This window comes from Salvelinus namaycush, chromosome 42 (assembly GCF_016432855.1).
Source record: "Salvelinus namaycush isolate Seneca chromosome 42, SaNama_1.0, whole genome shotgun sequence".
NCBI classification, from domain to species: domain Eukaryota; kingdom Metazoa; phylum Chordata; class Actinopteri; order Salmoniformes; family Salmonidae; genus Salvelinus; species Salvelinus namaycush.
The window spans coordinates 356,900-380,333 of NC_052348.1; the positions used below are offsets into that span (position 1 = coordinate 356,900).

Below are 23,434 nucleotides of genomic sequence, written 5' to 3' on the forward strand. Positions count from 1 at the left end.
GGGGGTAGAAGCTGTTAAGGAGCCTCTTGGACCTAAACTTGGCACTCTGGTATCGCTTGCCGTGCGGTAGCAGAAAGAACAGTATGACTTGGGTGATTGAGTCTGACAACTTGTTGGGCCTTCCTCTGACACCGCCTAGTATATAGGTCCTGGATGGCAGGAAGCTTGGCCCCAGTAATGTACTTGGCCGTACGCACTGCAATCTGTAGCGCCTTGCAGTCGGATGCCGAACAGTTGCCATACCAGGCAGTGATGCAATCGGTCAGGATGTTCTCGATGGTGCAGATGTAGAACTTTGAGGATCTGGGGACCCATGCTAAATATTTTCCGTCTCCTGAGGGGGAAAAGACGTTGTCGTGCCCTCTTCCCGACTGTCTTGGTGTTTGGTCCATGAGTTACTGTAGAGGCTCTTCAAGCTGCAATTACATTTTTCTGAGGACAACACCTGTTGAAGTTTAAGAGGATGGACTGTGGAACTTAGCCACTGAATACACTGTTAGTTGATGGTAAATCTGCCATACCATTGAAGCTAGCTAACCTTGCTTGCGCACATCTCCAAATAAGAACCCTCGATGCCCTTCTTCTTTGCCCATCCTGGTAAGAAGTCTGGATCAGGCACCACAATCCCCACCAGGCATGCCTGTGCCAAACAAGACATTTTCAAACATTTATCTTCTTACAATTCATAAGCATTTGTACTAATTTACAAATGTATCAACATTTACAAGCAGTGGCTTATACATGAAAGTCATAAGTGTAACCCAAACAAGTTTCAGTCCGATGGTGAATACAGCCACAGCAAACGTTATGCACGTACATACCCAACCACAAACAAAGTGCATCAATAGAAAGTATTTGGTTTGTCACACACCTGCACGCTATCGCCATGGACAAAGATCTGGGCCACCGGGTCGCTCCGGATGTAGATGTTCTCGACCTTCTCCGGGGCAATGTACTCTCCTTGAGCCAGCTTGAAGATGTGCTTCTTCCTGTCCACGATCTTCAGAACGCCATTCTGAAAGTACAGTAAACAAACAGTACAGTAAACAAACAGACTACATCAGATTTAGCCCCATTACTACTCTTAGTCAGTCATAGATTGAGGCCCAATAGCAGGGGTGGGCCAGTGTCTGCTGATCTCTTTTTCCTGGTACTTATATCATCATCATCATCTAAGCAGGGTCAGTCCTGATCGATCCCTGGATGGGATACCAGATGCTGCTGGCAGTGGTGTTGAAGCGCTAAGGAGATCCAATGCCCCAGGGCAGTGAAGGGGACATTGCCCTGCATAGTGTGCCGTCTTTCGGATGGAACGATAAACGGGTGTCCTGACCCAATGGTCATTAAAAATCCCATTGCAATTACCGTAAGAGTACAGGTGTTAGCCCCATTGTCATGGCTAAATTCCTAACCTGGCCCCATTCCATCATAGCCACCTAATCATCCCCTATATTCCTAATTGGCATATTTCACCTCATGTGTGGTGAGCGTTCTGGCACAACAACTGTCACTGTGCAAGCCCCACCAGAGGACAATTGCCATACGTTGCCTTATAGGCTAGCTCAGTGTTTCCCAATCTTGGTCCTGGGGACCCAATTGTGTGCACATTTTTGTTTTTGCCCTAGCACTAACACACTTGATTCAACTAATCAAGTCACCATCAAGCCTAAAAAAAAATGAGCAGAATTGAGAAACACAGAGGTAGCTGAATGTAGAGTTGACAGTACTTACAGGCAGCCACTTCCCAATGTCTCCCGTGTGGAGCCAGCCATCCTGATCCAAGGCCTCCATTGTCTTCTCCGGGTCATTCAGGTAGCCCTTGAATACGTTTGGTCCTTTTACACACACCTGCAAAGAAGCAGAATTTTATACACAAATACAAACATGAGACCAGGCTACACACCCACCTCCTCAAAGGCTATTGATAAAATTGTGAAGTATCAAAGCAAGCTCTCGAGTGGCGCAGCAGTCTAAGGCACTGCATCTCAGTGCAAGAGGCATCACTACAGTCCTTGGTTTGATTCCAGGCTGTATCACATCCGGCCGTGATTGGGAGTCCCTTAGGCTGACGCACAAATGGCCCAGCGTCGTCCGGGTTTGGGCGGGGTAGGCCGTCATTGTAAATAAGAATATTCTTAACTTACCTAGTTAAATAAATGTTAAAGAAAATTCAACTGGGAAAACCCCCATCCCAATAAAGCAAGCTAGAGAAGACCCATCTCAGTATTCCAGTAGGTCCCAATACATGCGTTAAAGAGATCAATGGAAGGCAGACCAAGTACGCTGCCATTGGAGGTCATTCAAAAAAACTTAACAATGTGGATATTCATCAAATCCGTCATGATTAATGTGTTCTAGCAGGCACATAATGTGGTTACTAAAGTCTGATTTGGCCAATTTCTTGTTGCATAATTTAGAAGTTGTACAATAGGGTTTAGAAAACAGACTACATGACCAAATGTACAGTTTAAGTTGACATACATCTTAGTCAAATACATTTAAACTCAGTTTCACAATTCCTGACATTTAATCCTAGTAAAAATGTCCAGTCTAAGTCAGTTAGGATCACCACTTTATTTTAAGAATGTGAAAAGTCAGAATAATAGTAGAGAGAATGATTTATTTCAGCTTTTATTTCTTTCATCACATTCCCAGTGAGTCAGAAGTTTACACACTCAATTAGTATTTGGTAGCATTGCCTTTAAATTGTTTAACTTGGGTCAAACGTTTCGGGTAGCCTTCCACAAGCTTCCTACAATAAGTTGGGTGAATTTTGGCCCATTCCTCCTGACAGAGCTGGTGTAACCGAGTCAGGTTTGTAGGCCTCCTTGCTCTCACACGCTTTCTCAGTTCTGCCCACAAATTTGAGATAGGGTTGAGGTCAGGGCTTCGTGATGGCCACTCCAATACCTTGACTTTGTCCTTAAGCCATTTTGCCACAACTTTGGAAGTATGCTTGGAGTCATTGTCCATTTGGAAGACCCATTTGCGACCAAGCTTTAACTTCCTGACTGATGTCTTGAGATGTTGCTTCAATATATCCACATGATTGTCCTTCCTCATGATGTGAAGTGCACCAGTCCCTCCTGCAGCAAAGCACCCCCACAACATGATTCTGCACTTCAACACTTAATCTGTCTAAACAATTGTTGGATTACTTGTGTCATGCACAAAGTAGATGTCCTAACCGACTTGCCAAAACTATAGTTTGTTAACAAGAAATTTGTGGAGTAGTTGAAAAACAAGTTAATGACTCCAACCTAAGTGTATGTAAACTGACTTTAACTGTATATGGATACCTGTTCGTCAAGCATCTCATTCCAAAATCATGGGCATTAATATGGAGTTGATCCCCCCCTTTGATGCTATAACAGCCTTCACTCTTCTGGGAAGGCTTTCCACTAGATTTTAGAACATTGTTGCAGGGACTTGCTTCCATTCAGCCACAAGAGCATTAGTGAGGTCAGGCACTAATGTTGGGCAATTAGCCTGGTTGCAGTCGGCGTTTGAATTCATCCCAAAAGTGTTTGATGGGTTTAGTTCAGGTCTCTTTGCAGGCCAGTCAAGTTCTTCCACACCAATCGACAAACCATTTCTGTATGGACCTCGCTTTGTGCACGGGGGCATTGTCATGCTGAAACAGGAAAGACCCTTCCCCAAACTGTTGCTACAAAGTTGGAAGCACAGAATCGTCATTGTATGCTGTAGCATTAAGAGTTCCATTCACTGGATCTAAGGGGTATAGCCAGAACCATGAAAAACAGCCCCAGACCATTATTCCTCGCGTTCTCCTGGCATTTGCCAAACCCAAATTTGTCCTTCGGACTGCCAGATGGTGAAGCGTGATTCATCACTCCAGAGATCGAGTTTCCACTGCTCCAGAGTCCAATGGCGGTGAGCTTTACACCACTCCAGCCGACGCTTGGCATTGCGCATTGTGACCTTAGGCATGTGTGCGGCTGCTCGGTCATGGAAACCCATTTCATGAAGCTCCCGAAGAACAGTTATTGTGCTGATGTTGCTTCCGGGGGCAGCTTGGAACTCGGTAGTGAGGGTTGCAACTGAGGACAGATCTGTGAGCTTGTGTGGCCTACCACATCGCGGCTGAGCCGTTGTTGCCACTAGACATTTCCACTTCACAATAATAGCACTTACAGTTGACTGGGGGAGCTTTAGCAGGGCAGAAGTTTTACGAACTGACTTGTTGGAGAGGTGGCATCCTATGACGGTGCCACGTTGAAAGTCACTGAGCTCTTCAGTAAGGCCATTCTACTGCCAATGTTTGGCTATGGAGATTGCATGGCTGTGTGCTCGATTTCATACACATGTCAGCAATGGGTGTGACAAATAGCTGATTCCACTTATTTGATGGGGTGTCCACATATACCATTTATAAAAAAGTATGTTTGCTAACTTGGATAAATTCAGATAAGCTAGTAGCATAGCTAGCCATATAGATGGTGGTATTTTAAGTCGTTTTTAAGTGTAATGCGGTTGATTGGTGACGATGACATGAACATGTATTGGAGTTGATAGGCTAATTTTGATGGGTGGCAATGAGGAAATTCTGGATCTATCCCCACCAGGGGGGACCCATGTGTGGAATTTCCATGGTGTTTACATTGTTTTGGTCGAACTCTAAACCTCTCTTTACTGCATGTATTAAAGCCTTACCACTGCACTTGGCCCTTATCTTTCAATGTTTGCAGATCAGTAAGGTGGAAGCTTTACCACTATAGTGCTTATACCCATTCAGACCCTTCAGATATGCTAACATCAACTGGTTAGGGCCAAGGGGGAGGAACAGGGAGCAATTTGAGACTGGCTGTTCCAATCAAAGGCACGCAAGAAACCAAGGTGGGACTTCCAATGGTCTTTACACCTCACCTCTCCTTCCCCATTGGCAGCAAAGTAGTTCATCTCAGTCACGTCTGCCAGCTTTACATAGTTGCAGGGCAGTGGAGCCCCCACATGACCTGGGCAGAAAGAGATGCGTTGTCACATTCAGTAACACTTTTTGTCTGTTCTTTCATAATGCCAACAAGGTTTCATGAAGATTCCAGTGAGCCACACAAGACAGAAGTAAAACTGTTCTTAAATCATTGTAGAATCAGAGTGTAGAGCGGGTGTAGAGCCATTTGTGTGACTTGTTTGTTGGATTAAGCATGTGGTGGTATGCGTTGTGTGATGTGGTAGTAATTGAATGTGTCGGTAACGCTTGAATGTGTGTATTACCTGCTGTCCAGTCCCCAGGCACGGACATGGTACACCCGGCTGTGCACTCAGTCTGACCATAGCCTTCGTAAAACTGTCAAGTAGAAGCACCAGACATTGATTTGAAAGCACTGTAATGGAGTAACTTGTGTTTCTGATGCTAGTATTATCCATCTTCAGCACCACAAGCAGGCTGGTTGGGTAGGAGGTTGATTCCCAAACATGAAGTGATTGTTTTGACTGATAGAAAGAGAACATTATTGAACAAACAGGAAGTGTCAAGAGGGCGCTACTTCTCTAGGGTATGAAAAGGGCTACATTCCGATTCTCTACCTCTCCCCCCAAAGAGTGCGCCTGTAAACTCCCCCTAAAGGATTTAAAAGGAAATGACTAGTGTGTTGGATATGGGTGAAATTCCTTCCAGCCATGCTTGTACCAATCCAATGCTTTTAAATGCATGAGGGGGAGTGAATGAGTGCACACCTCTTTAGAAGGTTAAAGAATTAGAACGCAACCAGGCTCTGCATCCAAATTCTCTGGGAAAGGGGGCATTTGTACACTCTTCCCCACACATTTAGAAGCATTGGATTGGTGGAAGCATGGACTAGAGAGTTTATCCTTTTGTTCACCTGTCATTTAAATGTGTAAATCAATGAAGGGAAGTCTCACCTGGCAGCCAAGTGCAGCACGAAGGAACGTCAGGACGGTTGGAGAAACTGGGGCCGCTCCTGTGATCATCAGCCTCACACGACCCCCAAGACTGTTCTGGAGAGCACAAAGGAGGAAAGACGTTATTGACATCCATGGTTGTACCTCACAATAGACCAGCGATTCTCAAATTTGGGTCGAGGGAGGTTGAGTGGGTCGCATGTGTCGAGTAATTTTCTTTAATATATTTTTGGTAAATTAATGGAAAAAAATAACTTAAACCAGGTAGAAAGTGTGTAGAAATTATTATGAATTTACATTTTTAAATAATTAGCAGAGACATTTTTGGTTGATTTTCTGGTCTCAAACCAGTGAGTTTATTAACCTTCAAAAACAGTGGCGACCCATTTTGAACCCCACCAGTTATTTTAATGTTGCCTGTTTTACCTTAATACATGGCACATATCTGATAGCAAAAAAGAGTTAAAAGAGTTAAAAGCTGCATACAGACATGGTCTCTTTTTTGCTTTCTTAAGGCAGCTCCAAAATGCAGGTGTTTCAGCCTCGCTCAGTGCTTTCTGTGGTGGGGCAGCCAGCGGAAAATATGGAGTGTAGGGGTTGGTAATGTTCTCTAGTTGCGACGTGATTGGCTCAGTGTTCTGTCACTGATAGGGACACTACGTCACCGCAAAATCTACGGGGAGTGCTCAAGCCCCTTGGGTGCTGCCATAGAGTTACATTAAGTGCCCATCCATGGTGGCTCAAGGTCATAAGCCACAGATTAAAAAAAACACATTATATTTACCGTAGCTTTGATTGGACTGATCATGTCAACATAAGTTTAAAAATCTTAACTAGCAGTCATCATGAATCAAGTCGACAATCTACTGGAAAATCCATTTAAATCCTTGTTATAGGAAGATAAATTATAGATAAAACCTATCGGTGCTCATTGGTCATAAACATTACACAACAAGTTGGAAATCGCAAATTCAACAATGAGTGGTTTAGGAGGACTCGGTGGCTAACTGCAAGCATTGCAAAGCAATCACTAGCCTGCTATTCAGTGGAGTGGGTGTGTGGTCCAAATCTGGGTTTAAGGGTCTCTTCCAAGCTTAAAAGGATAAACATTCAACATTGGCCATGCTGTCAATCCAGCAGGACTTCTGCCGCACTCAAAACTGGAAACTCAGAACTTGGAAATCTCAGACTTCAGTGAGTTCAAGACAACTGCGACCTCTAGAAAAAAAAAAAAAGGAGCTCCGACTGGGAAAATACGTTTTGAACGGTAACCCAATTTCAAGTCGGGAACTCTGGCCTCTAGAAAGAGCTCCAACGTGAAGAACACCGACGTCATGATTCGACCTTGTCGTCGCCCCCCCCCCCCCCCACCCGAGTTCCCAGTTGTCTTGAAAGCACCATAAATCCAGCGAATGCCAGACTTTGGATGACAAAATTTGCCCACGAAGAACCGCCACACCATCTTCCTGTTCAAGTGAGCACAGCACAACAAGGTGAGTCCAAAAATGTCTTGTATGCTGCATAAATGTACACTGCACATTTGTGGCCTGCTGGAGGTCATTTTGCACGGCTCTGGCAGTGCTCCTCCTTGCACAAAGGCGGAGGTAGCGGTCCTGCTGCTGGGTTGTTGCCCTCCTACGGCCTCCTCCACGTCTCCTGATGTACTGGCCTGTCTCCTGGTAGCGCCTCCATGCTCTGGACACTACGCTGACAGACACAGCAAACCTTCTTGCCACAGCTCGCATTGATGTGCCATCCTGGATGAGCTCCACTACCTGAGCCACTTGTGTGGGTTGTAGACTCCGTCTCATGCTACCACTAGAGTGAAAGCACCGCCAGCATTCAAAAGTGACCAAAACATCAGCCAGGAAGCATAGGAACTGAGAAGTGGTCTGTGGTCACCACCTGCAGAATCACTCCTTTATTGGGGGTGTCTTGCTAATTGCCTATAATTTCCACCTTTTGTCTATTCCATTTGCACAAAAGCATGTGAAATTTATTGTCAATCAGTGTTGCTTCCTAAGTGGACAGTTTGATTTCACAGAAGTGCGATTGACTTGGAGTTACATTGTGTTGTTTAAGTGTTCCCTTTATTTTTTTGAGCAGTGTATTATGCCAGGGAGATATGAATACTGCAGCTAAGAAAGTAATACTAAGTGTGTTGTGATCTGTTAGTAGCCCATGTGCCTCACCCTAATAATTTGGTCCCTTTTCCGCACATGTAGCCTGTTTTAGAGAAATGTCATCATAGAATATTGGAAGAGCTTTCATTGTATGCTTATTTGCCTCCTTTTGTAATCATACGGTTCTTAATTGGTGTACAGGGAGAAAACTAAGAACGGCCCATGTTCTGAATTCTGTCTCTGTACATTTCAAAAGTGCTGAACAAAGATATTTTGACTACATCCATCCTAGCTCATTGTCAATTGAAATTACGGATTGCCTCTTATCCGCTCGTCGTCCCCTTATGCCATAGTTTGTACATCTCAATTCTCAGTAGAAACCACATTTGTTTAAGTCGGCCATATCAGCTATGTTTTTTTAAAGGCAGTAAATGAGGCTGAATGAACTGTTTCGCTGCCAGACAAGGCTCTGCTGATAGCCAGGTGTAGCAGTGGTAAGGTTTTGGGACTGCTGTTGGGACAGCTTTATTTATTTATTTAGGCCAGTTTGCGGGCACCGTTTGTCACCATTATAGTGCAATTTATGTATTGTTTAGTGGCTTTGCTGTCATGCATAACAAAGATTCCGACCAAGATTTACATGCTAAAATCACCACTGATCAAGAATATGGGTAAAATGTAATAACTGACAACAAAAGTGGTGGGAATGTTGTTCCCATGTAATCTAATTTCTACATTTAATAGCAATATAGCATTTAAAACAGACAAAAAAATATAAACGTAACATGTAAAGTGTTGGTCCCATGTTTCATGAGCTGAAATATAAGATCCCAGAAATGTTCCATATGCACAAAAACATCCCTGTTAGTGAGCATTTCTCCTTTGTCAAGATAATCCATCCACCTGACAGGTGTGGCATATCAAGAAGCTGATTAAGCCTTGGGCCTTGTGCTGAGGACAAAAGGCCACTAAACAAAATACAGTTTTGAGGGAGTGTGCAATTGGCATGCTGACTGCAGGAATGTCCACCAGAGCTGTTGCCAGAGAATTTAATGTTAATTTCTCTACCATAAGCCGCATCCGATGTTGTTTTAGAGAATTTGGCAGTATGTCCAACAGGACTCACAACCGCAGACCACATGTAATTTTGCATGTGCATTTTTCCCCACCAATCAATCAGTTAAGGGTTGCATTATAATACTTCATACAAATTTGCCATGATGGAAAATGTTAATGTGTGGCACTTTCTTACCACCAAATTGTTTTACCATTAACCCTAGTCTTTACAATACCCACATTCCTAACTAAATGAAAAAAAGCCCTAACCTTAACCCTCACCCAGAACCCGAAACCTAAACCTAGCTCATGTAAGTCACAACATTAAAGTCAACATTGTCCTTTCTAGCACGACCATCTGGTTCCTATCCATGGGTACCTGGACTTTTTGGAAGATGAGCTTGTCCCACAAGCTGTCCTTCCTGACCACGCCATTCATCATCTCCGCATGCTTCCTCCTGGAGGCAAAAACCAGCAGCCACCTCTTCAGTGGCGTGTTGGCCTGTCCAAAGATCTGAAGGAGAGAGAAAATAATATCTTATTTGTCCATCTTGCAAAGGACATTTGTCTTTTGCCCTGCTCCCAACCTTGTGCCTCCGTCAAGGGCAAGACTGGAGTGGATGGGTAGCTACAATCTGTAAAGCAGTTGGTTGACAGTTCAGTTTGCTCTTTTATTGCCCAGCCCAGGATTTGAACCAGCGACTGTCCGGCTACTGGTCCGCCTGTCTGACCTCTAGGCTACATAACGCCCCTTCTCCAAAGAGAGTATTCAACAACATATCAAAACCCAAAGCAATCTAGGCCACTGAGCTATTTGAGACCTTTGTGGTTGAATTCAGTCCAACACGCCTTTAAATTGTTTATGAAGCATCTTGGTTTACAAACCTTTGCCCACACCCACCCATGCTTTAAAGGGTTCGATACACATGTACAACTGTTCTAAGAAATGTTTGTATTCGTCTTTTGTGCATGTCCAATTCAAATAAATCCAGCTACTGGTATTAAGTGATATGGTCATATTATTGTTGAAAACATCCCTCAGGGTCTACAGTATATCTGACCTTGTCAAACATGCGGTTGAGCAGGCGGGGGACCACAGGGAAGACTGTGGGCTGCAGGGTCTTCAGGTCGTCCATCAGGAGCCGGATGTCCCCCTGAAAGTAGCCAATCCGGGCACCGTGCACCAGGATCACGCCCTGGAGAATGGAGGAGGTGTGAGAAGGAGGCAGACGAAAAGGAAGAGTGTCCGTTAACTGCCAAGTACACGTGTCAAATATGTTCAATATATTTTAGGTGATTTTGCTTAGAGTTCACACTTGTGACTATTCCATTTGTTCCATGGTACCGGGAAAACTAAATCAAGCTAAGCCCAAGTATGACATTTTGTGTATTAAACAGGGGCAATTTGTAATTGCTACATCCATTTTTGGACTTTTAAATTAATGGTACAAACACGAAGAATATAATGCCTGATGCGCTTAGTCCAACTATCATACCCCATCAGAACCCAAAATACAAGCTTGTTTTACTCTGTAAATAAAGAAAATGTACTATATAGCCACAAAACAAGGTTAAAACTATAATGTTGATATCATGGAAGATCAATCCTTGCATCCATAGCCGTCTATGAATTTGAGAATGATTTAATTTCTACAGCCCCATCCCTCAGCTTTTTACAGAACCAGGGGTGGGGACACCGCTTTGTTATTGTTTATACTGCTGATTGCCGCTTTAAGGTCAAATATACAATATGTTTATATCCTGAAGCACACCCTAAAATTATTTTGTATGTTTTTTTCTTTCATACAAAAGTTGTGCACTGGGCCTTCACTAGTCCTGTATTAGCAGACCGATACAACACCGATACAAGCAACAACAAAAAAAAATCTGTCTCCCCTGTCGAAAAAAAACTGCCTTCGTATTAAGGGTGAAATGAAACGAGGGGTTCCTGCTTCTCCTCATTCTATCAGTTTCAGTACGTACCTCCACCACCCTCTCAAACATGTGTGCTAGAGGTAGGTAGGACATGTGAATGTCGTGGAGGTTCAGCATGCAGTGCACCTGCGGAAGACACACATACGTCAGGCATTGCATTACCTCAAAAACCTTCTCAAACATGTGGGCCATTGGTAGGACGGAGATGAGCACATCTTAGTGCTGGGCTTGAGTATGCTCTGAGGAGACACTGGGCAGAAAAATACATGGAATGGAAAAAAGGAAGAGGGAACGGATAGGACAGACAGGAAAGTCAACAAAGATTGAGGAACAAAAAGCAAGAAAAAAAAAATAACTGGCTTGATTTTAAAGGGCATTTAGCAGGGAGGCGGTAAGGCTTGGAAAATAGCAGCTTTATACAGTGTGGAATACAACAGTACATATTAAAATGACACTAAGCATAATATATATTTTTTTACTTAACTAGGCAAGTCAGTTAAAAACAAATTCTTATTTATAATGACGGCCTGGGAACAGTTCAGGGGCAGAACGACAGATTTTTACCTTGTGAGCTCGGGGATTCGATCTAGCAACCTTTCGATTACTGGCCCAATGCTCTAACCACTAGGCTACCTGCCGCTCCATAATAAGTCCATTTTGTTTTACTTGCCCGTCTAAGGCAGAGGCAAATGTTAAGATAAAAAAAATTGCTGTTTAAGCCAGGTTTGTTATTGCAAATAAGAAATTGTTTTCCATTCTTCCCAGGTTGAATAAATTCTACTTACTGATATAAGAAAACACTTCGCTGATGTGTTAGCAACCTCTTTTGTGATGCTATCTACACCAAGACACCCATCATAACACATAGGCTGCATTTACACAGGCAGCCCAATTTTGATATTTATGTGTATAATGTATAATATGTGTTCTGATTGGTCAAAAGACCATGTTAGCAAAATATCAGAATTGGGCAGCCATAGACAATACTCGAGTACAAAACTTGATTTGTTTTTTTTTATACGTGTCAGCTGCTTGTTATTGTGTTTACACACCTTGCTAAGATTCTCGTGTTAGTTCTCCAACTAAGAAGATTGCAGACTAAGGAGCTTCGGTTTGAAGGACTAACTTTGGGGGTCTCTCGGTTCTTAAACTAGTATCCCAATGCCCCAAACAAGGCTTTTTATGAGAACAAAAACAGTATGCAATCTGCCTTCTGTGAGAATATGCAGAGTGGCTAAATTTCAAATAGGTTGTCATGCAAATCACATGTCATGATGCCTATATTTCTTTTGATATCCACAATGCTTACATTTCCTGTGATACGCCATTCAGGGAACAAATTAATCAAAAGGGTGGTTAGTTTACCTCTGTTATCTTGATGAACGCAGCGCAATTGGCGATAACATTGCCATGTGTAAGCATTCCACCCTTTGGGTTTCCTGGGAGTGAAAGAAAACAAGTGACCGTTTATTAAATCTTGATGGTTAGATGCGTCACGTTTCCAGTACGCAATATCACTAATAAAAGAGTCAGTAATTAACGTGTGTGGGAGTCTCCATTCATGGAAACACAATGGATTAGTACCGTTTTTCATCAACTGCATCATTCTTGTCACGAGGGTCCAAGTGTAACACACATCCTCCTGATCATGCATGTACTTGCATATACACAGTATGTATTACTTCACACTTGACTATCGTATTAATGTATTACATTAGACATGTCAGTGTACTGGCCTATTTCTTCTACTGTGTTGCTTTTCCAATAAGACGGTTCATACTTTTAAAATGTCGACTCTTCCCTACTTTGAATCCCTGACTATGAAAAGCCTGACCTTAGAGTCTTGAAGTGTTTGAACCCTCTATAGCCATTATGGTTATTTTATGACCCTGCTGGTCCTCTATGAACATTTGAACAGCTTGGAAAAACAATCTGGCCTTAAATGGTACTCTTAAATCTCTACCCGGTATAGCCAGAAGAGGACTGGCCACCCCTTTCGAAGCCTTGTTCCTCTAGGTTTCTTCCAGTTCCTGCCTTCCAGGGAGTTTTTCCTGGCCACTGTGCTTCTACCTCTGCATTGCTTACTCTATGGCGTTTCAGGACAGGTATCTCAAATCAATTAATATTTTATTTATTTGTCACATGCGCCGAATAAAACAGGTTTAGACCTTACCGTGAAATGTTTACTTACAAGCCCTTAACCAACAATGCAGTTCAATAAATAGAATTAAGAAAATATTTACTAAATAAACTAAAGTAAGAAATAAAATAAAAAGTACCACAATAATGAGGCTATATAAAGGGGGTACCGGTACCGAGTCAATGTGCTGGGGTACAGGTTAGTCGAGGTAATTTGTACGTAGGTAGGGGTAAAGTGACTATGCATAGATAATAAACAGCGAGTAGCAGCAGTGTAAAAACAAAGGGGCTTTATAAAATACATTTGATTGTTTTAATGTGGGATATCTAAATTGTGAAATACAGAGTAATGACATGAAAGCAGAATTAATGCACACCACAAACACACCTGTGGTTCCACTAGTGAAGCAGATGAGTGCCAGGTCCTCTGGTGTTGGGGGCTATAGCAGACCAGAGATTTAAGAGCATCTAGTAGCACGTTACTTTAACAGTACAGACATATCAGATACTCATACAAATAATATAGTAAAGACAGAATAATAACCTATTACTTGTTTCTTTGGGATTCATAAAAAAAAAAAAATCACCACTGTTTGAATTAATCGCAATATGGATTTGTACAGTCCTACTTACCAATGGCTGCTGGTGGTGGGCCTTGCCAACAGCCTGAGGGTGACAAAGAAACCATGACACAATTCAGTTTCATTTTCCCCGCACTGAAACATTGGCTCACTACCATAAGAAAACATAGCTGGGAAAAGCATAATCAAATAAAACTAGAGAACATAGATCAAAATGAGCCCTCTGCTCAAATACGCTGGTTTTCTCAATGAGCCTCTGGATAAGAGCCTTTGCTAAAACGCATCTACTGTAAACACAGAAGTACATGACATTTTAGAGCTTACCTCCACATCCTCCAGGCTAAGGATCTCGATGCCGCTCTGCTGTCCGCGGGCCACAAGCTCCTCGTCGAAGGCCTCCATGAGCACGATGGTCTTCAACGTGTGCTCCTTGCCGCTCACGCAGTCCAGGATGAGCCGCACTTTGTCCACCAAGTCACAGATCACCGTAGAGATAGCGGCTGAAAACATGGGATGGCACTGGGTTATTTATTGTCTTTTTTTATGGTCAACTGTTATTTTTGAATGTTCTGTGACGGTCGTAATGGTGCGAGGTATAGTCCTGTCTTTTTTCCTGAGAAATGTACTTAGTTACACATAAATGTAATGTTTTTGTAGAATGCCTACAACAGTGACAACCATGACTTGTCATCTAAATGACAGTTAATGCAGATTACATTTCTTTTACGTTTTCAGTGTTATTGTGAGATTTCAGTGCTTTATAAACTTATGTTCAAATGATTGCTATAATCTAGGGGGCTTTTCCTGTTCTAGCAATTCTATTTCTATGGAAAAGTCTAGGGGTTGATTTTGGATATCAGTCCGCACTAGTGTGACCTTGTTCCAAATGGCGTTTATGGTTGCCCTGTGACATACCTTGGTCGATGATGTATTCAATGGCCTCGAGGCCTAGCGTGTCATACAGTGGTACACACACCAGGGAGTATGTGTAACAGGCCAGCTCTGAAATGGTCCACTGTAGGAGAGGACATGGATATCATCAGTACAGGGGTCAAATTTTCCCGCCGGGTCCAAAATCATTCTTGCTTAAAGTATATACTATGTACAATCCATACTATTTATTATCGACTGTTTAGTAAATATGTATCCAGTAAGCAACAAATATCAACATACTTATATACTGAGGTTAGACTATAAGCTGTTGTCAAACACACCTGGGTCTGAAAAGACAATGCTCTCTCAATAGTGTGGAGCAAATTCATACTAGATGAGAAGCCAAAATATGACATCCTGGAAATTCTCTTCCTCAATAGAGTGGAACAAATTCATACTAGATCCTAGTCAAAAAGCTTAGTACATTTTTGAAATGTTACATAAACTTAATTTTTAGTATACATAAGTACAGGTACACACATCCCCTTTTGTGTATTCACTGGCTGCGTGCACAAGTGAAAGCAAGAGTGTGTGTAAGAAAGAGGGCGAGAAAGAAGAATTGTTGCTGCTCATTCCTCTTACCTCTGGCCTGTTCTGGGAAAAGATGCCGATATGCTTGTCTCCAGTCTGGGAGTGCCCTCTGTGGAGAAGAGCCGAGCCAATGCACTCTGCTTTGTCTGCCACCTTCACAAAACAAATAGCAAAAATGCTCAGCTTTTTCCCATTTGAACAACCATACCGGTTTGAGGGAATTCACTGATATGAATTTCAAAAAGGTTAAAAAAAATCAATATAAAAATTGGCACATCGCTCATTTGTTAATGGCGTACATATCCAATTCAGTTAATTGTTAAAAACTGACTGACTGAAGAACGAACTAATTAACAAAATAAGCTGTAAAATGTCTAAAGTCCATTGCTCAAAGAGAAACCAACTGGAACTACTTTTTCCATCTAACCAAAAATTGGTAGTATAGCTCACCTCTCGGTATGACAGCCACTGGTAAGGCTGGTTGGGTTTTCTTGATCCTAGACAGGGCCCACCATCTGGAAAGTAAAAGACAGTGCCCTGGTGATAAACTCACTGCGGTTCTCTACATGCTTTCTAATCTAATGGAAAACCATGGTCCTTATACAATATTCTTCTCACAACTTAATATAAGTTTTTGAATTTTTAGATGTGTGTATTGCTAAAAATTACTCCAGTGTTGGCCCTCAAAACATAAGCATTTTGCTGCACCTGCGATAACGTGCAAATCTGTGTACGCGACCAATACACATTGATTTGATGATGAACCACAAGTCAGTTACAACCAGCCCGGGGTTAAAATACTATTTGAAATCATTTCAAATACTTTGTCTGTGTTTGATTGAGCTTGCCTGGTGCAATTGAACATGATACAAGTAATTTTTCCAACAATTGTTTAAAGACAGATTATTTCACTGTATCACAATTCCAGTGGGTCAGAAGTTTACATACACTACGTTGACTGTACCTTTAAACAGCTTGGAAAATTCCAGAAAATTATGTCATGGCTTTAGAAGCTTCTGTTAAGCTAATTGACATCATTTGAGTCAATTGGAGGTGTACCTGTAGATGTATTTCAAGGCCTACCTTCAAACTCAGTGCCTCTTTGCTTGACATCATGGGAAAATCAAAATAAATCAGCCAAGACCTCAGAAAGAAATTTGTAGACCTCCACAAGTCTGGTTCATCCTTGGGAGCAATTTCCAAGCGCCTGAAGGTACCACGTTCATCTGTACTAACAAGTACGAAAGTATAAACACCATGGGACCACGCAGCCATCATACCGCTCAGGAAAGAGACGCGTTCTGTCTCCTAGAGATGAATGTGCTTTGGTGTGAAAAGTGCAAATCAAACCAGAACAGCAGCAACGGACCTTGGGAAGATGCTGGAGGAAACCGGTACAAAAGTATCTATATCCACAGTAAGACGAGTCCTATATCGACAACCTGAAAGGCCGCTCAGCAAGGCGGAAGCCACTGCTCCAAAACCGCCATAAAAAAGCCAGACTACAGTTTGCAACTGCACATGGGGACAAAGATCGTACATTTTGGAGAAATGGTCTGCTCTGGTCTGATGAAACAAAAATAGAACTGTTTGGCCGTAATGAACATCGTTATGGTTTGGAGGAAAAAGGGGGAAGCTTGCAAGCTGAAGAACGCCATCCCAACCGTGAAGCACAGGGGTGGCAGCATCAGGTTGTGGGGGTGCTTTGTGTGCGAGGGACTGGTGCATCACTAGATGGCATCACAATTATGTGGATATATTTGAAACATCAAGACAGTCAGGAAGTTAAAGCTTGGTCGCAAATGGGTCTTCCAAATGGACAATGACCCCAAGCATACTTCCAAAGTTGTGGCAAAATGGCTTAAGGACAACAAAGTCAAGGTATTGGAGTGGCCATCACAAAGCCCTGACCTCAATCCCATAGAAACATTTTGGGCAGAACTGTAAAAGCGTGTGCGAGCAAGGAGGCCTACAAACCTGACCCAGTTACACTAGCTCTGTCAGGAGGAATGGGCCAAAATTCACCCAACTTATTGCAGGAAGCTTGTGGAAGGCGCCCTGAAACATTTGACCCAAGTTTAAATTGTTTAATGCAATGCTACCAAATACTAATTGAGGGTATGTAAACTTCTGACCCACTGGGAATGTGATGAAAGAAATAAAAGCTGAAATAAATCATTCTCTCTACTATTATTCTGACTTTTCACATTGTTAAAATAAAGTGGTGATCCTAACTGACCTAAGACAGGGAATTTTTACTAGGATTAAACGTCAGGAATTGTGAAACTGAGTTTAAATGTATTTGACTTAGATGTACGTAAACTTCTGACTTCAACTGTATATCTCCCTCTCTCAACAGTATATTTTTCAAATGAACTATCAAAATATTGATTTACTAATACAGTTGCTTACTTTTAAGAGTATTTCTTGTCTGTTTCTGCATGCCTGTTGTCCTTTATGTCTATAACTCAACTAAATAAAGTTATTTAAAAAAAAAATAAACCCCCAAAAACATTGTGTTTGTGGAAGAGTACTCACTGGACACCCGCATGCCTCGGCGGAATACCTCGTACATGGTCCGTGCGTCACTGTAGTAGTGCGTCATGTGCTCGTCGTTGTTATTCAGAATGGACCGCCTGACGTAACCGTCACCCTGTGAGGAGAGCGAGGTATCGTTAAGAAGTTGGGTTTTAAGAATGTTTTGAAATGCAAATTGCATTTCGCATCGAACAGTATGTGCCACTGAAATAACTGATCCACTTAGAACTGGGGTGGACAGGACAGTCTCACCCTGTGAGGGCTGGTGTGTGTGCAGACTTCTGTTCTAGCCAAGCAGCAACACACCTAATTCAAATAATCTTCAATTAAGAATTTGGTTATGATTAAGCTTGGCTGGAACAAAGGCATGCATCCACATCGGTCCTTGCAGGGGGAAGATTTATTGCCCATCACTCAATCAGAGCAGTTTTAATCAATCTTGGTCCTGGGGCCCACAGGGTGTGCCGGCTTTTGTTCCAACACAGTATGAACACACCCGATTCAATTAATCAAGGGCTCGATCCATTGAAATGAAAATGTTACTGCTGGGCAGGAACAAAATGCTTGCTCACCGTGTGTATCCCAAGGACCATGGTAAAAAAAAGAACTGAAAGAATCGGTTAGTTTGAACAAAGGCAATAACTGTTTTTACCACGCTTCTTAACTTCCTGCATTCAAACCAACCATGAGTCGCAAGTCTTAGCTAAAATAGAGAGTAACTATGTTTGTCATGCTCTCTGTGTAACCCTTGTGTTAAAATATTGCAAGTGGCATAGCAGCTACACTCAGGAATCACTTTTAGGTAACTTGCTGAAATGCCGAACATCCAAAAGGCACTCCCCAGATCTTATTTTGGCCACAATGGAGACAAGTCAGGCTGACTTGACACAGAGACACACACTTGATTATCGTGGTTGTGTGCCATATTTATAATGGCAGTTCGGTCACACGCGCACGTGACCTTTCTTATGGATACCTAAAAAGTATTCTATGGAGCAAGAGAATCAGCACAGATTTCAGGTTATTTACTTGGCTGCAGACTGGTTTCGTGCAAAACAATGGGTACGGTAGGACCCATGTTAGCATTCTCCAAATAGCATGGGTTCACGTTTTAGTCATATGTATGGAAAACACATGTTATACGTCGCCAAACGAAACACTTACTTGAAAGTTACTTTGACATGCAACAATAATAAAAGATAAGAATATGAATAGAAAGTAAATGGCATAAAGTATAATACAGGAAGGCAAAATGTATAGTCCAATATTTACATGTGTATTGGAGGAGGATGGGGTAAGTATATAAAATTGAGCATGCTTGAGCATTCTGCTCCAGCCATTACCACAAGCCCATCCTCCCCAATTAACTGTGCCCTAGACACTGAGCCAAGGCCAGTTTTGTATTTGGTTAAGGTCTGAATTGTTGTGTAACAACCTATCTGTTCCTACAGGGAACTTCTACCCAGAGTGAGATGGGAGGCTGATACAATTATCTTCCACACAGAGTAAAAAAACAACAGGGCTACCATAGACAACGGAGTACCATAGAGCTCACACAGTGAGACAACGTAACCTAGCCCACTAAGCCAGGCTAACCAATGACAGAGGACTGTTGGACTACAGACACAGCTAAGAAAACTGCACTACCCAGGTCTACAGCCCTGTTAGGTCACTCACTCAACTCCTTAAATGCAATAGACAGAAACAAAATCAGGCAACCCTGTACTTTAAAAACATACATTGGTATGTGTCTTTATGGGGTATTTTGTGTAGATTGTTGAGGATTTAAAAATGTATTTAATACATTTTAGAATAATGCTGTAATGAAACAAAATGTGGAAAAGTGCAAGAGGTCTGAATATTTTACGAAGGCACTGTATATACACACAAAAGTATGTGGACACCCCTTCAAATGAGTGGATTTGGCTAGTTCAGCCACACCCGTTGCTGACAGGTGTATAATTATTTTAAAACATTTTTTTAAGAATCGAGCACACAGCCATGTAATATCCATAGCCAAACATTGGCAGTAGAATGTTTTACTTGAGCTCAGTGACTTATTTTAGGCATAGGTCGACAACATCCGGTGAAAATTGGAGGGCGTGCAATTCAAATAATTGTAATATTAAAACATACAAGTATCTTATATCATTTAAAAGCTTAAATTCTTGTTAATCTAACTGCGTTGTCCGATTTACAATAGGCTTTACAGCGAAAGCATACCCTGCGATTGTCTGAGGACGGCGCCCCACATCAACATATTTTACAACCAGCACAGGCTTCAATTTTTTTTTATTTTAAATAAAAATCACAAATAGCGATTAAATAAATCGCTTACTTTTGAAAATCTTCCTCTGTTTGCAATCCCAAGGGTCGCAGCTACAACATGAATGGTCGTTTTGTTAGATCAAATCCTTCTTTATATCCCAAAAAGTATGTTTAGTTGGCGCCATCGATTTCAGTAATCCACTCGTTCAACATGCAGACAAAGGAGTCCAAAAAGCTACCGCTAAACTTTGTTCAAACAAGTCAAGCTCCATTTTTATTTAATCCTCAGGTATCCTAAAATGTAAATAAACTATAATATTTCATACGAAAAGTAGTATGTTCAATAGAAAAGTAAAATTAGTAAGCGCGCGTCCTCTTCCTCGCACGCCAACAGACTGGTATATTGTACCGGGAGGCTATGTACAAAAACTCAAATTCTTGCTAGTTTTTGAAGAAACAAGCCTGAAACCTTTCAAAGACTTGACATCTAGTGGAAGCCATAGGAATGGCAATCTGGGAGCTGGAATTGCATAGGACCCATAGCTTCCCATTATAAGAGCCTGCGAGCTAAAAAGAAATCTGGTTGGTTTTTCTTCAGAATTTCACCTGCCATATCAATTGTGTTATAGTCTCAGACATTATTTTAACATTTCTATTATCAAAGTGTGTTCTATCCAATGCTACTAATTATATGCATATCCTGGCTTCTGGCTTCTCTAAGAAGTTACTTCACTAGGGTAGGGAGCAGCATTCAGAATTTTGGATGAAAAGGGTGCCCAAATTAAACTGCCTGCTACTCAGGCCCATAAGCTAGGATATGCATATAATTAGTAGATTTGAATAGAAAACTCTAGTTTCCAAAACTGTTAAAATAATGTCTGTGAGTATAACAGAACTGATATGGCAGGAAAAACCAGAGGAAAATCCAACCAGGAAGTACTATTATTTTGAAACGCTGTTTTTCCATTGAAAGCCTATCCACCATACAAAGTCTTAGGACCCAGTTCACGAGCTCTGTGTCTTCCTCTACATGTGGCCAGTCTTTAGGCATTGTTTCAGGCTTTTACTCTGAAAAATTAGGGAGATACAGCACTTTCAAATCAGTGGCCAGTGGAAATTTCCAGCCATGAGTCCTGCGCCTGATTGGGAACGCGCCCTTGTTTCTCTTTTTCTATTGGACGAAGCTTTTGTCCGGTTGAAATATTATTGATTATTTATAACAAAAACAACCGGAGGATTGATTTTAAACATTGTTTGGCATGTTGACTAACTCTTATTTTACTTTTTAAAAAATTTGTCTGGATTAGTGCACACGCCTTGAGCATTCTGATTACTGGACAAAACGCGAACATAAGAGGTTTTTGGTCATAAAGAGGGACATTATCAAACAAAACAAACATTTGTTGTCTAACATGGAGACCTGGGAGTGCCACCAGATGAAGATCAAAGGTAAGTGATTAATGTTAATGCTATTTCTGACTTTTGTGACACCTCTCCTTGGTAGGAAAATGGCTGTATGTTTGTGGCTAGGCGCAGACCTAACATAATCGCAAAGTGTGCTTTCGCCGTAAAGCCTTTTTGAAATCTGACACAGCGGTTGCATTAAGGAGAAGTTTCTTTATTCGTATGTTTAACACTTGTATCGTTTATCAATGTTTATGATGAGTATTTCTGTATTTGATGTGGCTCTCTGCACTTTCACCTGATGTTTGTTTGAGACAATGCATTTCTGAACATAACGCGCCAATGTAAACTAAGATTTTTGGATATAAATATGAACTTTATCAAACAAAACATACATGTATTGTGTAAAATGAAGTCCTATGAGTGCCATCTGATGAAGATCAAAGGTTAGTGATTCATTTTCTCTATTTCTGCTCTTTGTGACTCCTCTCTTTGGCTGGAAAAATGGCTGTATGGTTCTGTGACTAGGTGCTGACCTAACATAATCGCAAAGTGTGCTTTCGCAGTAAAGCCTTTTTGAAATCGGACACTGTGGTTGGATTTACAAGTGTATCTTTAAAATGGTGCATAATACTTATATGTTTGAGGAATTTTAATTATGGGATTTATTTTGAATTTGGCGCCCTGCAATTTCATTGGCTGTTACCTCTCTGGTACCAGAGAGGTAACGTGGCACCATCATAGGGTGCCACCATTCAATTTGTTACATTTCTAGAGCTGCCCCGGTCAACTGTAAGTGCTGTTATTGTGAAGTGGAAATGTCTAGGAGCAACAACAGTTCAGCCGCGGAATGTGATCCGAGTGCTGAAGCGCGTAAAAATAGTCTGTCCTCGGTTGCGATACTCACTACCAAGTTTCAAACTGCCTCTGGAAGCAACGCCAGCACAAGAACTGTTCGTTAGGAGCTTCATGAAATGGGTTTCCATGGGCGAGCAGCCGCACACAAGCCTAAGATCACCATGTGCAATGCCAAACGTCGGCTGGCGTGGTGTAAAGCTCACCGCCATTGGACTCTGGAGCAGTGAAAACACGTTCTCTGGAGTGATGAATCACCCTTCACCATCTGTCAGTCTGACAGACTGATCTGGGTTTGGCGGATGCCAGGAGAACGCTACTTGCTCCAATGCAAACAGTAAAGTTTGGTGGAGGAATAACGGTCTGGGACTGTTTTTCATGGTTCAGTGAAGGGAAATCTTAACGTTACAGCATACAATGACATTTTAGATGATTCTGTGCTTCCAACTTTGTGGTAACAGTTTGGAGAAGACCCTTTCCCGTTTCAGCATGACAATGACTCCATGTACAAAGCGAGGTCCATCCACAAATTGTGTCAAGATCGGTGTGGAAGAACTTAAAATGGCCTGCACAGAGCCTTGACCTCAACCCCATCAAACACCTTTGGGATGAATTGGAATACCGACTGCGTGCCAGGCCTAATTGCCCAACATCAGTGCCCGACCTCACTAATGCTTGTGGCTGAATGGAAGGAAGTCCCTGCAGCAATATTCTAAGATCTAGTGGAAAGCCTTACCAGAAAAACAGAGACTAAGGGGAACCAACTCCATATTAATGCCTATGATTTTGGAATGAGATGTTCAACAAGGTGGTGTCCACATACTTTTGGTCATGTAGCGCAATTCAAATCAATATTCTCAAAAACAGTCCTGCAGCATTAGGTAGCCTAGTGGTTAGAGCATTGGGCCAGTAACCGAAAGGTTGCTCGATCGAATCCCCGAGCTGACATGGTAAAAATCTGTCGTTCTTCCCCTGAACAAGGCCGTTAACCCACTGTTCCTAGGACATCATTGTAAATAAGAATTTGTTCTTAACCGACTTGCCTAGTTAAATAAACAATTATTTGTTTTGCGTAATGAGGGTGGGGGAACTGTACAGTGTGTACATCAACTTGAATCCAAACTCCTTCCCTCTATTGATACTAACTCCTCATTCCCGATAATTTCCCTCCAGGGACCAGAAATTGGC

General features: G+C 42.0%; 1 protein-coding gene across 1 annotated transcript in view; it reads right to left on the reverse strand.

Moving 5' to 3' along the window:
* The window catches only part of LOC120034962 (long-chain-fatty-acid--CoA ligase 1-like), a 52,689-nt gene that overhangs the window by 3,003 nt on the left and 26,252 nt on the right, over positions 1–23,434 (reverse strand). The window contains exons 3-19 of the mRNA XM_038981683.1: positions 17,720–17,834; positions 15,632–15,696; positions 15,233–15,334; positions 14,633–14,732; positions 14,042–14,217; positions 13,770–13,802; positions 13,525–13,576; positions 12,363–12,436; positions 11,046–11,123; positions 10,124–10,258; positions 9,442–9,576; positions 5,884–5,979; positions 5,236–5,308; positions 4,888–4,976; positions 1,732–1,848; positions 872–1,015; positions 539–640 (exon numbers count right to left, since the gene is read on the reverse strand). Of these exons, the coding sequence (XP_038837611.1) occupies positions 539–640; positions 872–1,015; positions 1,732–1,848; positions 4,888–4,976; positions 5,236–5,308; positions 5,884–5,979; positions 9,442–9,576; positions 10,124–10,258; positions 11,046–11,123; positions 12,363–12,436; positions 13,525–13,576; positions 13,770–13,802; positions 14,042–14,217; positions 14,633–14,732; positions 15,233–15,334; positions 15,632–15,696; positions 17,720–17,834 (1,686 nt within the window). The remainder of the gene's footprint in view (positions 1–538; positions 641–871; positions 1,016–1,731; positions 1,849–4,887; positions 4,977–5,235; positions 5,309–5,883; positions 5,980–9,441; positions 9,577–10,123; positions 10,259–11,045; positions 11,124–12,362; positions 12,437–13,524; positions 13,577–13,769; positions 13,803–14,041; positions 14,218–14,632; positions 14,733–15,232; positions 15,335–15,631; positions 15,697–17,719; positions 17,835–23,434) is intronic.